At 64.6% G+C, this 13,451-nt stretch overlaps 2 protein-coding genes across 8 annotated transcripts; both read right to left on the bottom strand.

Moving 5' to 3' along the window:
• Window positions 1-334: 334 nt before the first annotated feature.
• On the bottom strand, window positions 335-3,838 carry LOC115618206 (GRAM domain-containing protein 2A-like). 7 transcript variants are annotated; one of them, XM_030509536.1, is made up of 12 exons: window positions 3,255-3,838; window positions 2,969-3,147; window positions 2,792-2,876; window positions 2,499-2,687; window positions 2,330-2,428; window positions 2,155-2,226; window positions 2,014-2,073; window positions 1,456-1,519; window positions 1,150-1,266; window positions 970-1,057; window positions 708-815; window positions 335-633 (listed from the first exon to the last, which is right to left on the bottom strand). In XM_030509536.1, exons 1-12 carry the CDS (start codon window positions 3,561-3,563, stop codon window positions 618-620), a joined length of 1,386 nt encoding a protein of 461 aa, XP_030365396.1. In that variant the 5' UTR covers window positions 3,564-3,838; the 3' UTR covers window positions 335-617. The 7 variants fall into 7 exon arrangements, with proteins under 7 accessions (XP_030365396.1, XP_030365400.1, XP_030365393.1 ...); XM_030509540.1 differs by having other exon boundaries at window positions 3,291-3,838; XM_030509533.1 differs by having other exon boundaries at window positions 2,969-3,838.
• Window positions 3,839-4,549: 711 nt separating this feature from the next.
• MFSD12 (major facilitator superfamily domain containing 12) lies at window positions 4,550-13,431 on the bottom strand. Its single transcript, XM_030509532.2, has 10 exons — window positions 13,110-13,431; window positions 9,626-9,836; window positions 8,397-8,520; window positions 7,969-8,166; window positions 7,359-7,451; window positions 7,163-7,255; window positions 6,379-6,549; window positions 6,094-6,188; window positions 5,624-5,754; window positions 4,550-5,154 (listed from the first exon to the last, which is right to left on the bottom strand). Exons 1-10 carry the CDS (start codon window positions 13,405-13,407, stop codon window positions 5,060-5,062), a joined length of 1,509 nt encoding a protein of 502 aa, XP_030365392.1. The 5' UTR covers window positions 13,408-13,431; the 3' UTR covers window positions 4,550-5,059.
• Window positions 13,432-13,451: the final 20 nt, after the last annotated feature.

Genomic DNA, 13,451 nt, shown 5'->3' with positions numbered 1-13,451 from the left:
CCAAGTGGTGGGGACACCCTCATGCGTGTCCCCTGCGCGAGCCTGAGGTGCTGCTGGTGTGGGCACAAAGCCCACCCCTAGTGACCACTCTGCCAGTCCCCCCCCCCCGGCTCAAGCAGGCCATCGGCTGGAAGAAAAAGACCACCCCATAGCTCTGCTGCGGGGCAGAGCTGGTCCAGGGTGAGGATGAGGAGGCTGAGGCCCCCCCACTACACCCCCACCACCAGCCATGGGTCTGCCCCATGTAGGGGTTGGGGAGCTCACAGCCTCCCTCCACTTCTCCTAAGGTATAAGGCAGCTCTATGTCCATGGTCCCCCCAGGTGGGGGCACATCTTTGTTAATTGATTGTTTATTAATTAAATAGTCTGTCTCCTTGTTCCCCACCCCGGTGGGGAGGGATGGGGATGGTGGGTGCCTGACCCCAGCCCCCCCCAGGCTCCTCCTGCTGCTCCTCAGGGTGGGGACACCTGGAGGGCAGCAGGATGGAGCCCCACAGCCTGTGGGGGCTTCCCATGTGTATGGGGGGCAGAAGGCACCTGGTGCTGGGGGAGGCTCAGAGCAGCCCCTGAGCCTGTCCCCCCAGTGGGGCCCTGGTGATAGTGGGTCCTTGCTGGCCTCATCTCGTCCTGTACCTGTGGGGGGAGGCAGGATGAGGGGGTCCCAGCTGTGCTGGGGACAGAGGATCCCCCTCAGCCCCTCCACTTACTGCTGTGACAGGTTGAGGCCCGGCCAAGCCGCTGCGGCCGCCAACTGCTGCTCCAGCTCCAGGGTGCGCAGGGCGATGTACCCCGAGGACAGCAGCAGGGCCACCACGCTGGGGACAGGCCAGCAGCGGTCAGCGGGGACAGGGCAGGAGCAGAGCCCTGGGCTGCCCGTCCCCCACTGCAGCGTCTCTGGGTGCTGGGGGACAGTGGGGATGGGGACCCAATGGGTGCCCTAAGGGGTGTGAGCAGGACCCAGGGACTCACAGCAGCAGGTAGATGATGATGATGGTGGTGAGAGGGCTCAGCTGAGTGGTGGTGTTCCAGGCCCAGAGTGTGGAGTGGGGTCCCCCTGCTGTGATAAGATGGTGACAGTGCTGGGGTTGGCTCTGTCTGGAGCCAGAGTCCAGCCCCAGCAGCATCCCCCTCCCCAGGGCCCTGACCCACCCCAGGGGCTGTGGGGCTTGGCAAAGGGCTCCCCTTCACTGCTGCTCAGAACCAGCGCTGCCGCCTCTTCATCATCCTCTTCCTCCTCTGATTGCCTCGGCGTCGAGCTCAGCCCATCTGTGTGCAACCAGGAGCCATTCAGTGGGTGCCCTGTGGCAGGGACTAGAAGGTCCCAGGGCCCCCACGGGGCACAGGAGCTGTGGGAGATGCTGTGGAGGTGGCCAAGGGCTGCGTGACCCCCGCTGGGGTGGGCAGGGGGAGGGTACACACAGAGCAGGCGGCACGGGCCATGCTGCAGCCACTCACCCGGCAGCGCCCGGAGACTGTTGGGCTCCAACGTGCTCTGCTCCAGGTCCGACTGGCTCGAGGTCTGAAAGGGGACAAGCTCCAGTCATGGTGCATGTCCCCGAGGAACGCAGCCCCCTCCAGGTTTCCTGGAGCCCCTTTAGGCACTGGAGCTGCTCTAAGGTCTCCCCTTCAGGAGCCTTCTCTTCTCCAGGCTGCCGCAGCCCAGCTCTCTCAGCCTGGCTCCAGAGCAGAGCTGCTCCAGCCCTCGCAGCAGCTCCGGGGCCTCCTCTGGCCTCGCTCCAGCAGCTCCACGTCCCTCTTGTGCTGCTGCCCCAGAGCTGGATCAGGACTGCAGGGGGGGTCTCCCCAGAGCACAGCAGAGGGGGAGAATCCCCTCCCTGAGCTGCTGCTCACGCTCTGGGGGTGCAGCCCAGCACTCGGGGGGGGGTCTGGGCTCAAGCGCACACTGAAGCCGGGCCATGGGGAGCTTCTCCTCAGGGCTGTCCTCAATCCATTCTCCACCAGCCTGTGTTTGGGATTGCCCTGACCCATCTGCCAACCATTTGCCAGCCTTACCAGGGGCTCCTTAAGGCTTTCCTCATTGCTCAGAGAGGCCAGAGGGCTCCAGTCATTGTCCTGGACAAGCAGAGATGCAGGTGGGGGTGCCACCACCCCCATGGCCCTGCAATGGTGGGCTCAGAGCCCCCCAGCCCCTACCTGCAGGTGTGTGCAGAGGGACTTCAGGAGCCGGTACGTGGCCTCGCGCCGGCGCAGCAACATGAAGAGGAACTGTCGGAGGGTGGGAAAAGGGCTTGTGCCAGAGCTGCTCCCTCAGGCACAGGAACCAGGACACCCCATCCAGCCCCCAGCACTGCCCCTGTCCCACTCTCACCTTCTCCCCTGTGGCTGTGTGGATGCTGAGCGCATTGGGCACCAGAAGCGCCATGTTGGTCTTCTTGAGGGACAAGATGGAGGCGATGGGGACCACTGCCTGTGCAGGGACAGCAGGTGATGTCACTGCCCCTGCCAGAGCCGCTGCCCCACACCAAGCCCCATCCCACCTTGACGTCCTTGCGCAGGAGGCTGGCGTGGAAGCAGAGGTGGTTGGAGGAGATGTACAGGCGGCCATGGTAGGGCACATCTCTGTGCCAGGCACAGGAGGAGCAGAACAGCAGCGTCTCACGTGCCGCCAGCTCCCCGAAGGCTTTATGGTACCCAGCAGCTCCCTTGGGCACCTGTGGGGCAGGACCCTGCACCACAGCTCTGCCACAAAACCAGGATGGGCCCCAACTTGGCCCAGCGTCCCGCCGGGATGGTGGTGCGGGGGTCCCCCCTCCTGGTCCCTGAGACTCACCGGTGGGGACGGAGGTCCCTGCTCGCCCCTGCCCACGGCACCCGGCTCTGTCTGCTTGCAGAAGGAGGGGTCGCAGGTCTGGGACCTGGCAGGAAGCAGTAGGCAGGGGTTGGCTGCTGTGCACACACCGTGTCCTCTGCGCCCCAGGGACTTGACCCTATGAGATGCAGCACCCACCTGGTGAGCACGGGACACCGCGGCCGAGGACTGCCCCTCTCCTCCAGGCTCTGCCACCGCTTCGCCTCCAGCGTCCCCCTTCGGCTTCTCCTCAGCTTCGCCGGCATGAAGGACCAGTCTGACCCGCGGCGGGGAGTCCTCACGCGGTGCCGGGGGGATGTGGGGACAGGGCTCAGCCCCTGCCAGGACCAGGACAGCGAAGCCCACCGGGTCACACCAGCGCCAATGCCACCCCATGGGGGGATGCCACTGCCTGCAACCACCGCACGGGGCGGCTGACCCACACCTGCCCCTCCCTGGTGGACCAGGGTAGACGCCGGACCCGCGGCGCGGCCCCGCTCCGTCCTTCCTGTCCCGCTCCACTCGCGCTCCTTCCAGAGCCGTTCCCGTCCCGCACCTGCCCCGCAGGCGGACACGGGCGGGGCCAGCGCCGCCCGCAGCAGGTTCGCAGGGAGGTGTCGGGCAATAACCTGCCCGGGGCTGGGTGGGAGCGCCCGGGGAGGTGCAAAGGGGTGAACGTGAATCGCCACCATTGCCGCAGCACGGGCCACGTGCCCCAGTTCCCAGTGGGATGCGGGAAGCGGTCCCGGGACATGTCCAGCGCACCGGTCACGCAGGCCAGGAGCACAGCACCACCAGGAGCAGAGGATCCCCCATCCCCTCCCTTCGGGGCAGGTTTGGCCACTGACCCTTCCCCGGGGGTCTCTGCTGGGGTACAGGAGGTGACACCAGAGGCTGAGCCCCGGCTGTGGGCAGCGGGGAGAAAAGCAGGGAGGGGGCGAGATGGGGCTGACGGGAAACCTGGAGAGGGGCTTTGGACAAGGGCCTGGAGGGACAGGACGAGGGGGAATGGCTTTAACCTGCCAGAGGGGAGATTGAGATGAGCTCTGAGGCAGAAGCTCTTCCCTGTGAGGGTGCTGAGGCGCTGGCACAGGGTGCCCAGAGAAGCTGAGGCTGCCCCATCCCTGGCAGTGTTCAAGGCCAGGTTGGACACAGGGGCTTGGAGCAACCTGCTCTAGTGGAAGGTGTCCCTGCCCGTGTCAGAGGGTTGGGACTGGATGAGCTTTAAGGTCTCTTCAACCCAAACCATTCCATGATGCCAGCCCCTCACTCTCTCCATGGGGTGATGGCACATAGGCCATGACCTCCCGCCAGTCCCTGTGTATGTACCCACACCGCACACATGTGCACACAGCACACACATGTACCCACAGAGCACACACGTGCGCACACACCACGCACTCCTGCCGCGCTGTGCGTGCCCGGACCCGCCACACACACGTGACCCGTGTGGGCACACGCACACCGGCCGCGGCCGCGGCCCCGGCCCGGTGCCCGCGGCGCAGCAGGGCGGTGGGACCCCACCCCCCGGCGCGGCAACCGCTGCGGAGCGCGGTTCATGGCGGCCCCGGAGCCCCCCGCCCCGCGCTGCCCCAGGGCACGGCCCCATGAGCTGCGGGACCGCGCGGGCCCTGCCCCGCAGCCAAAGCCCACTCGGCTCCAAGGGGAGCCCCGCCATTGGCTATCCCTGCCCCAGGGGGCGGGACACGCGTGCACCACCCAATCATCACGCTCCAGCGCTCCTCCTCGTCAGCCATTTTGTTTGCGGGCGCTGCCGCCATGGTTGTTGAGGGTGGCCATCTTGCGGTGCCGCTGCTCCTCCCCTGCCGGTGCCGCGGCTGCTGCCGAGGGGTGGGGGGGGACACAGGGCAACGGGGAGACCCCCCCGAGCCCGGCCCCGGAGCCCCCTGTGCACGGCGCAGATCCCCCCCAGCCGCGGGGCACCCCGCAGGGTCCTGCCCCGAGGGCGCAGTCACGGTCCGGGTGCTCGGCTGTGTTTGTGGTTTTAACTGTCCCCTCTCCTCCCTCCCGAAACGCCTCCGTCCGCAGCGGCCGCATAAAGGGCTGACACCGCGGCGCGGCCCCGGGCTGTGCCAGCACACGCGGCTCCTTCAGGGGTGCCCGGCCGGGTGGGGGGGGACACACGAGTCCGGTGCACGGACACGAGGCGGGGCCGGGGGCAGCCCCGAGGGGCCCGGCGCAGCGCGGTCCCCCCCAGCAGAGCTCATGGTGCAGGGGCTCGGCCCCGGCTCAGTTGATGCTGGTGCTCCGGCCCCTTCCCTCCGCGCTCTCGGTCCCGGCGCAGGGGGGCCCCGCGCTGCTCAGCCCCCGCAGGCAGACGGCATCTGCGGGATGGGAGGGAAGGGACGAGTCAGGAACCGCTGCTGCTCCCCATGGCCACGTCCCCAGGGCAGCGCAGGGGGGTCTGCGCTCTCCCCCCTCCCAGAGCAAGACACAGGTCACAGAAGCAGGCACCGGGTGCTGGTGTGGGCATCCCCAGCCTGGCAAGCGGCACCTCTGCCCCCAGATGTGGCTACCACCACCCCTCAGCGATGGCCCAAGGGGTGCCAGCAGGAGCAGGCAGTGCCGGATCCTGCCCTCCAGGAGGGCACAACACAGCAGGGACAGCCCCCAGTGCCAGCGCCCAGAGTGGCCAAAGCAGGAGGGTCCTGCCTGCCTCATGGGAGTCATATGGGGCAAGGCCACCACTGGCCCTGCCACGGTACCAGGCTCCCGCTGCCTCCCATTTGGAAAGACACTTTATCCCGGGCTGGCACAGGACACTGCACTCCCAGAGCCCCCAGCCCCACTCACGGTAGCGGATGTGGATTGGCCACACCATGATGCAGCACAGACAGGCAATGGCGGCGACGGCAATGCCTCCGGTGACCCCCACCATCACCCAGTGGTAGAAGCTGGCACACTCAGAGCAGCAGAGCTCGGTCCTGCAGGGAGAGGGCAGGGATGTGGCTCGATGGCCAGGACCAGAGACTGGACCAGCACTGCCCAAAGTGCCCCGACAGCAGGCCCATGTCCTCAGTGCCAGGACTGGGAGGTGACAGGAAGGTCCAGGGCAAGGAGAAAGGGCTGTACCGCATTGAGATCCCCACCCCCTTTGTGTGTCTGGAGATGCAGCCCTCATCTGGGGCCAGAGTAGAAGTTGGGGGAGTATTTATGACAAAGCAGAGCTGGTTTCCACCCATGCCCCCTGCTCCAAACCAGGGGTATGTGCTGCCCTGCCCGCAGTCGATGTGGCTGGAGCTGTCACTGTGAGGGACACTCACGGGCACGGGTGCAGGTTCTGGATCGCCATCACGGCCAGGCCGTTGGCCATCTTGTCCGTGAAGCTCATGGCGCCGTAGACGAACGCGCTGCTGCGCTGCAACGGCAGAGGAAAGCTCCTGGGCCGCCGCGCCCTCCCCACACAACGCGGCGAGAGCCTTGTGCCCTCTCATGGGCAGAGCCCGTATTACAGTAGAGCCCGTCCCCGGGGCACGGGACACAGCTCAGCCCCCCCGCAGGGGTCTCCATCCCCCCGGGTCCGTCCCGGCCGCGAGGAGTGCCGGTACCGTGTTAGCGCCGATGAGATCCGCTGTCATGGAGAGGGAGGTGACCAGGATGGTGGCAGAGCCAGCCCCAAGCAGCACGGCCGCCCCGTAGATCTCTGCTCCCATCTGCTTGACCAGGGTCACCCAGGAGGCGAAGGTGAGGATCACCAGAATGCCCACGAAGTAGGTCAGCTGCTCCAGTGAGCAGGGAGAGAGGCAGAGGGAAAAGGGAGAGCTCAGCCCGCGGCTCGGCAGGCACCCAGCGCGGCCGTGGGGAGTGGGGAGGACATGGGCCGGGGCAGCCCTGGCTCCTTTCCAGCTTGTTCTAAGCAAGGAGCCTCTGAGCAGCAAGAGCCTTGTGGTGGTCCAGATGTTCTACAGCCCAAACCTCAGCACAGCTGCAGGGGGGGGGCCTGTGTGGGGCACTGGGACACCCAGTCACTAGGAGAGGGTACTGGGGAGCAGCGCCTGCTGCAGTGCGGAGCGGGATGTCCCCCATCCCTACCCAAGGTGGTTCAGCCAAACCCTCCCTCTGCCTCTCACGTGCACCATGGGGCTGAGCCAGCACAAGCTGACCCAGCACAAGCTGTGGACCGGAGTGTGCAGGGTAGACTCATGCCCCCTGGCCCACTGCCCCAGCAGGACCCATGCTGCAGCAGAGCATCACTGGCAAAGGATGAGGGGTTCCTGCTCTCTAGCCAGGCTGAGGTGTGCCAAGTGCTCTGCACATTTGTGTGGTCAGGATCTGGCCCCTGGGCCTTTCCCTTTGGTCAAACTCAAACCTCACCAGGCCCCCAGGACTCACATTTCGACCCAACCACTTATTCACAGGCTTCATGAGGAAGGAGGAGAGGAAGCCACTGACATACATCACCAGGGGGATGGTGGCGATGTACTTCTGCAAGAGATGAGGACAGGCAGGAGATAAGCTCCAGACCATCAGCACAGGACCCCTGCCCATGGCACCTTAACACAGGAGCAGGGACCTGCCCTGTGCCCACCTTGGGCAGCATCAGCGAGTTGGTCAGGTACATGGCAATGTAGGCCTGGGACAGGTTGACAATGAGCCGCGTGGCCATGTAGAGCACCGCGACCTGTGAGGGACAGACAGGGCAGCACCGCTCAGCCTGTGCAAATGGCAGGTTTGGCACCTCCTGTGCCCAACCCTGCCATGGCACAGACGTCCTCTGAGAAGGGGACAGCCCCTGATGTTGTAGGTAGGTGCCCAGTACCACCCATAGAATAAGAGTGGTTTGGGTTGGAAAGGACCTAAAAGCTTCTCCAGTTCCACCCCCCTGCCACGGGCAGGGACACCTTCCACTAGAGCAGGTTGCTCCAAGCCCCTGTGTCCAACCTGGCCTTGAACACTGCCAGGGATGGGGCAGCCACAGCTTCTCTGGGCACCCTGTGCCAGCGCCTCAGCACCCTCACAGGGAAGAGCTTCTGCCTCAGAGCTCACCTCGATCTCCCCTCTGGCAGGTTAAAGCCATTCCCCCTCGTCCTGTCCCTCCAGGCCCTTGTCCAAAGCCCCTCTCCAGGTTTCTTTCTCATCTTTCCATCCTCACAGGACATGTCTTGCTGCCAGAGGACCCCCCAGCCCCCAGCAGGTACCTGATAGAAGGCAGGTTCCCACAGCCAGTCCCTCCAGATCAGCAGCGGACGCGGGGGGCTCATGGGCTCCTTCTGCAGCAGGGGGGTGCTCTCCTCTGGCTGGGCTGATGAGCCCCGCAGGTACGGCTTCTCTTTGGTCCCCAGGTGGAAGATGAGGGAGAACAAGGCCCCCAGCCCCACCACAATGAGGGACAGGTTCTGGGTGAGGCAGAGGGGGTGAGCATGGCAGGGGCTGCCCTTTGCCTGCCCATCATCCACCCCCAGCAGTGTGATGGAGAAAGAGGTTCTCATAAGCCCTGGGAAGCTCAGTGCAGCCCCTGCCCCGTGCGGTGGGTGACATTTCAGGGCGCTGCTATTTCACTCCCTCTGGTACCTCCCCAGTTGAGCCATGTCCCACCCAGGGAAGAGAGGACTCCAAGGCCACTTACCCGGAATACAGGTACATCCTGGGGGCCTAAGTGCTCTATGCGGTCAGGCTGGTCCACCTGGAAGTTCAGCAGGAGCCAGGCCAGGCCATAGACAGTGATATTGGCCATGACGGTGAAGGCATACCTGAGGGGAGACAGGACCTCAGGGGGATGCAGGGGGATGAGCACAGCTCCAGGCACAGCACAGACACCTTGACCCAAGGCTGCTCTCCAAGCCAGGGGTGCCACAGCCAGCTCTGCACCCCAGCGTTGTTCCTGAGGTGACACTTCCAAGAGCACATGGCGTCTGGCCGGGCATCAGCCCCAGTGGTGCCCCTCCCAGCATGCCCAATCCAAACCTCAGGGCATGACTGGCACAGGGTGCCCAGAGAAGCTGTGGCTGCCCCATCCCTGGCAGTGTTCAAGGCCAGGTTGGACACAGGGGCTTGGAGCAACCTGCTCTAGTGGAAGGTGTCCCTGCCCGTGGCGGGGGGTTGGAACTGGATGAGCTTTACAGTCCCTTCCAACCCAAACCAGGCTGTGGGTCTATGATCCCTCTGGGCCAGCCTGTCCACTCTCCAGTCACAGCTCACCTCTACCACAAGGATGCTCCAAGCTGCCTGAACCAGTGCCCCAAGATCTGGACCCTGAGTGACCCCAACACTGCCCCACATCCTCCCCGCCCCACTGCACTGCAGCTGGTCCCCGCTCGCCTGCTGGAAGAGACTTCCTCCCACCACTGCTCCATCTGATAAACCCTCAGCCTGATCCTGACAGATCATAGAATCATTTGGGTGAATAAACTTCATGAGGTTCACGCAGTCCCACCTCTCAAGCCTGTCCAGATCCCTCTGGATAAGCAGCACTGAGCCGGCTCCGTGCACAGAGCTGCACATGATGCCCAGCCTGGCCCTGAGGCCATCCCTACCTATGGCACAGCCTGTGCAAGGCCAAGGGCATCCAGGGGGAGGTCTGTTCCTGTGAGCATCACCCTCCACTCCCAAAGAAGTGCCCCCAGGGAAGCATCCCAAAAACTGCGTCACCAACACCTCCGCCATCAAAACATCCCTGGCACTAAAGGGTTTGGGCCACCAACCCAGAGGACCAGTGCCACTTGGACACATCCTGCAGGACACCCGCATGGCCCAGTCCTGGTCCTGCCCTACCAAGGGCTCACATATGCCATGGCACCCAGGGGACCCCTCACCCTGTAAGCAAAGGGACATAGCAGAGGGGACAGCCGTGCTCACCGGAAAGCTGTGAGCTCCACCTTCTCATGGTCACTGGTCACCAGCTCGGGGATGAGGGAGAGGTGGGAGACCTGTGTGGCTGCCCAGCCGAACTGGAAGATGATGATGAAGGGGAGGTAGTAGATGAAGGCTGCCCACTGTGGTGTGTTCTCCTTGCAGGCCAGGCAGGGGTTGAAGATGAAGGGGAAGGACACAAGGACACATGTGGTGCCTGCAAAGAGAGCAGAGCAGTGAGAAGCTGCTGCAGGCCCTGTTTCCTTGGGACACCAACAGCCCCAGGCAGCTCAGACGCAGACAGACAGACACAGACACAGACAGAGCCAGCTCAGACACAGACACAGACAGAGCGAGGCAGCACCTCTGCCAGGGTGCTTCAGCCACCTCTCATCCGCTCTGTCCAGGAGACAAGACCCTCACACACCGTCGCGCCTTGCAGGCACCAGAAGCTTCTCTCACCTCCCGTACACACGATAACCAGCGCCAGGGCCGTGCCGCCTGCCCAGGGCGATAAAGCCCCCAAGGGGCTGGAAGGTTCTGGGGTCCCTCGTCCCTTCTCCCGGGGGGCTCCCCCCACACCCACACCAGGCCCCCGCAGGGCCAGGGACACCACCGGGCAGCGCTGGGGGGGGCAGGAGCGGATGTGACCCATGGCTCTGAGCCACCACGGAAGGTCCCAGCTGAGTCAGGGGCAGCGGAGCCAGGCTCCTCCCTCAGCCGCAGCGTGACGGCGGGGGGACGCCTGCGTGGAGCAGGCAGGGGCAGGATGGCTTCTCCTTCCCCTTCCACAAGGTTACGGAGCAGATCTGCTGCGATGCTCCAGAGGCCCAGGAGCTGACATGGAGACAACCACGTTGCCCTCTCCTGTGTGTTCCCAGCTTCACCGGGCACTGCTGAGGGCACCGACCGCCGCTCTGCCAGTCCCTAAGGTCCTCCTCTCACCTCATCACTACCACAGGGCTGGGGCAAAGCAGTTCTCCCTGCGCCAAGGGCAGGCAGCCACAATCCCAGCGTGGATTTTTCCCACACAAGTGCCCTGGCAGGCTGCTGGTGCTGCCCTGCACTGGCTCACAACCAGCTCTGGTGCTCCAGGAGCTCTCGGAAGCACAGAGGACTTGGCCACACCACAGTGGCTGCCCCAGAAAAGCCCCAGGGACAGGAAGGGTCTGAGAAGGTTCCAACCGCACCAGACCTCCTTGGCTCCTTTTTAACCAAGCCCTGCCAGGGTCGAGCTCTGCATCCCCTAAGGGCAGCCCCAGGGGAGCTCTGGGGCAGGAGCTGCACACCCCAGGCTGCTACAGCCTCCACATCCACCCCTGTGCCCATCACCACCATCGCATACCAGGGCCACCCGCCCAGAGCTGGGCTCCTCTGCCATACATCTGCACCCCCATACCCTGGGTCCACCATGAGCCAAATGGGTGCTGGGGAGCCCACACTGCCCAAGCGAGGCCATGGGAGCAGCCAAAACTCCCCCTTTTCCCACCCTTGGTGCCCGCTCTCACCAACCGGCCCCACGGGGCAGGATTAGAAGCAGCAGGATCACAGGAATACCAGGCTTCCCTGGGCAGGGAATCTGGGACAGCACCACCAGACTGGCTCACACAGGCAGCAGAGAGACATTAGTCCTTCCCAGACCTTTATGGCTGGCAACTGCCCCCCAGGAAGAGCTGGTGTGGTGCTGAGCCACCAGCACCGCCGGCACCGGGAGCCCAGTGCTGCAGTGGGGAGATGCCACCGATAGCAACTCGTGGTGTCTGCACCACAACCATCCCCGGGGCTGTGGTTTCATAAGCTTCCTCTGCTGTGAGCACGGGTTGCCAGCAAGCTCCCACACGGAGCATCTCTGCCATAGCGTGATGAGCGCGGCACCACTCCAGGTCTGCTGGACCTGCCATCAGCCCACTTCTGGGGATAACAACCCCTGCTCTGGGCAGGGAAGCAGCCTCCAGCCATGCTGCTGAAGCTGGGAAGGGTGATCCAGGAATTCCCCTTGGGAGCAGCAAGAAGCAGAGCTGCCCAGGGAGGGGGCACGAAAAGCACCAGCCACTTCCCTAAATCTGAGCTGAGCCACGGAGGGGGGTGAAGCTCCAAACCCCTCCCTGACTCACCAGGCAGCACTCTGGGGACATCAGGCACCTTATCGGGCTATCGCTGGGCTGCACAAAGTGGTTAGCCAAGATAAGTTTGGGATTAAGATAAGACCACCCCATGCTACAACTGTCCTCTGCGTGTGCATCCACTCTGGTGTTACCATTGAGGGTCTTTATCTGTGGCTGTGGATAGCCGTTTCTTCACGCCAACTTGCCCCACAACTGCTCTGCACGGCTGGGGCAGGCTCCTGCACACCAAGGACCCTCCTCCAGGTCACGCTGACCCCACCACGAGCGTCCCCACCAGCCCTTGCACCTCCCTGCAGTCTGTTTGACCCCAAGGCACGACGCAAGATGTCAATAACTCAACTCCGAGCCACCGGTGCCTCCTCTGCATTCCCACAGGGCTCTGTCTCCCCAGGCGCTGGCTGCTTGCCCCAGTGCAGAAGAGAGCCCCAGGGTCACCCTTAGGGACAACCCAGCGCTGCCTGGCCACAGGCAAGGCCCTGGTGAACCCCCGGCTCCTGGGAAAGCCCAAATGTTACCAACCAAATGTTGTTTCTGCTGTAGCATTGACCTGCTGAGCACAAAGCTCTTACCTGGGCTCCGTGACACCCACACATGGGGGCACACAGGGACACACAGTGCATGGCCCGAGGGACAGCGGAGCCCTAGGCGGCACCAGCCACTATGTCACAGGACACTGGGATGGGGACGGTGCCCCCAGGCAGGATGGGGACATCACAGTGTCCCTTCCCCATCTGTGCCTGAGGGATCCCTCTCCACTTGGCATCTCCAAAGGGCACCTTTGATGTCTTCCCCCCTCACTGGGCACCCCAGAAAGGTAACAGGGGCTGATCCTGCACCCCAGAAAGGCTCCCCCGGGCCACCCATCTCCACCCAGGGTACCCTGGATGGGCATCCTCTGTTCCGTAACCCAGGGTCACCCCAGAAAAGCTCCCTGGGGCCATCCAGCTGCACTCAGAGCATCCCAGAAAGGCTCCCTGGTGTCCCCGACCCAGGACACCCCAGAAGGGCTCCTCAAGAGCCATTCCAGAAAGGCTCCCCCAGGAGCGTCCATCTCCATCCAGAGCACCCTGGAGAAGCACCCTGTGTTCTCCCACCAAGGACACCCCAGAAACGTACCCCCAGGGCCATCCATTTCCACTCAGAGCATCCCAGAAAGGCATCCGGGTGTCCCCCACCCAGGACACCCCAGAAAAGCCCGCCTGGTGCTTTTTCCCCACCCGTCTCCAATCTGAATACCCTGGACGGGCACCCTCAGTTCCGCCCCCCCCAGCGCACCCCGGAAAGGCACCTCCAGGGCTGACCCCACACCCCAAAAGGCTCCCCTGGGGCCACCCATTTCCACCAAGCGCATCCCCGGCACCCACCGGCGAGGTGCCAGGACTTCCTCCTGCCGTAGCGGCCGCAGCCGGCGGAGCGGTCGGTCTCGTAGCCGAGCAGCGGCGTGCAGAGCCCGTCCGCGAGCTGCCCCGCCAGCAGCAGCGCGCCCGCGGCGCGGTGCCCGAAGCCGAGCGCGCTGTGCAGGAACAGCAGCAGGTACGTGAACCACAGCGCGGCACAGGCGTCGTTCTGGAAGTGCCCGGCCGCGAAGCTCAACCGCGCCCGCAGCGGCAGCGCCTCCGCTGCCCGCACCGGCACCGGCAGCGGCAGCTCCCGCTCCGCCATGCCGGGCCGGGCTGGGACAGGCGGACGGACGGGGCGGGGCGGGG

This window comes from Strigops habroptila, chromosome 20, assembly GCF_004027225.2.
Source record: "Strigops habroptila isolate Jane chromosome 20, bStrHab1.2.pri, whole genome shotgun sequence".
In the NCBI taxonomy this organism is placed as follows: Eukaryota; Metazoa; Chordata; class Aves; order Psittaciformes; family Psittacidae; genus Strigops; species Strigops habroptila.
Note: the sequence above shows the minus strand (reverse complement) of the source record. Positions and strands in the feature narration are given on the sequence as shown.

Excerpts from the sequence above, each read along its gene's own strand:
- LOC115618206 (XM_030509533.1), bottom strand. The coding sequence starts at position 3,501 with ATGGTGGCGATTCACGTTCACCCCTTTGCACCTCCCCGGGCGCTCCCA. Across the intron at positions 1,267-1,455 it reads CAGTCTCCGGGCGCTGCCGG|ATGGGCTGAGCTCGACGCCG; the intron begins GTGAGTGGCTGC and ends GGTTGCACACAG. Across the intron at positions 816-969 it reads ATCATCATCTACCTGCTGCT|CGTGGTGGCCCTGCTGCTGT; the intron begins GTGAGTCCCTGG and ends GCCTGTCCCCAG.
- MFSD12 (XM_030509532.2), bottom strand. The coding sequence starts at position 13,407 with ATGGCGGAGCGGGAGCTGCCGCTGCCGGTGCCGGTGCGGGCAGCGGAG. Across the intron at positions 6,189-6,378 it reads ATCTCATCGGCGCTAACACG|CGCAGCAGCGCGTTCGTCTA; the intron begins GTACCGGCACTC and ends CTGCCGTTGCAG. Across the intron at positions 5,155-5,623 it reads GCCAATCCACATCCGCTACC|ATGCCGTCTGCCTGCGGGGG; the intron begins GTGAGTGGGGCT and ends CCCATCCCGCAG.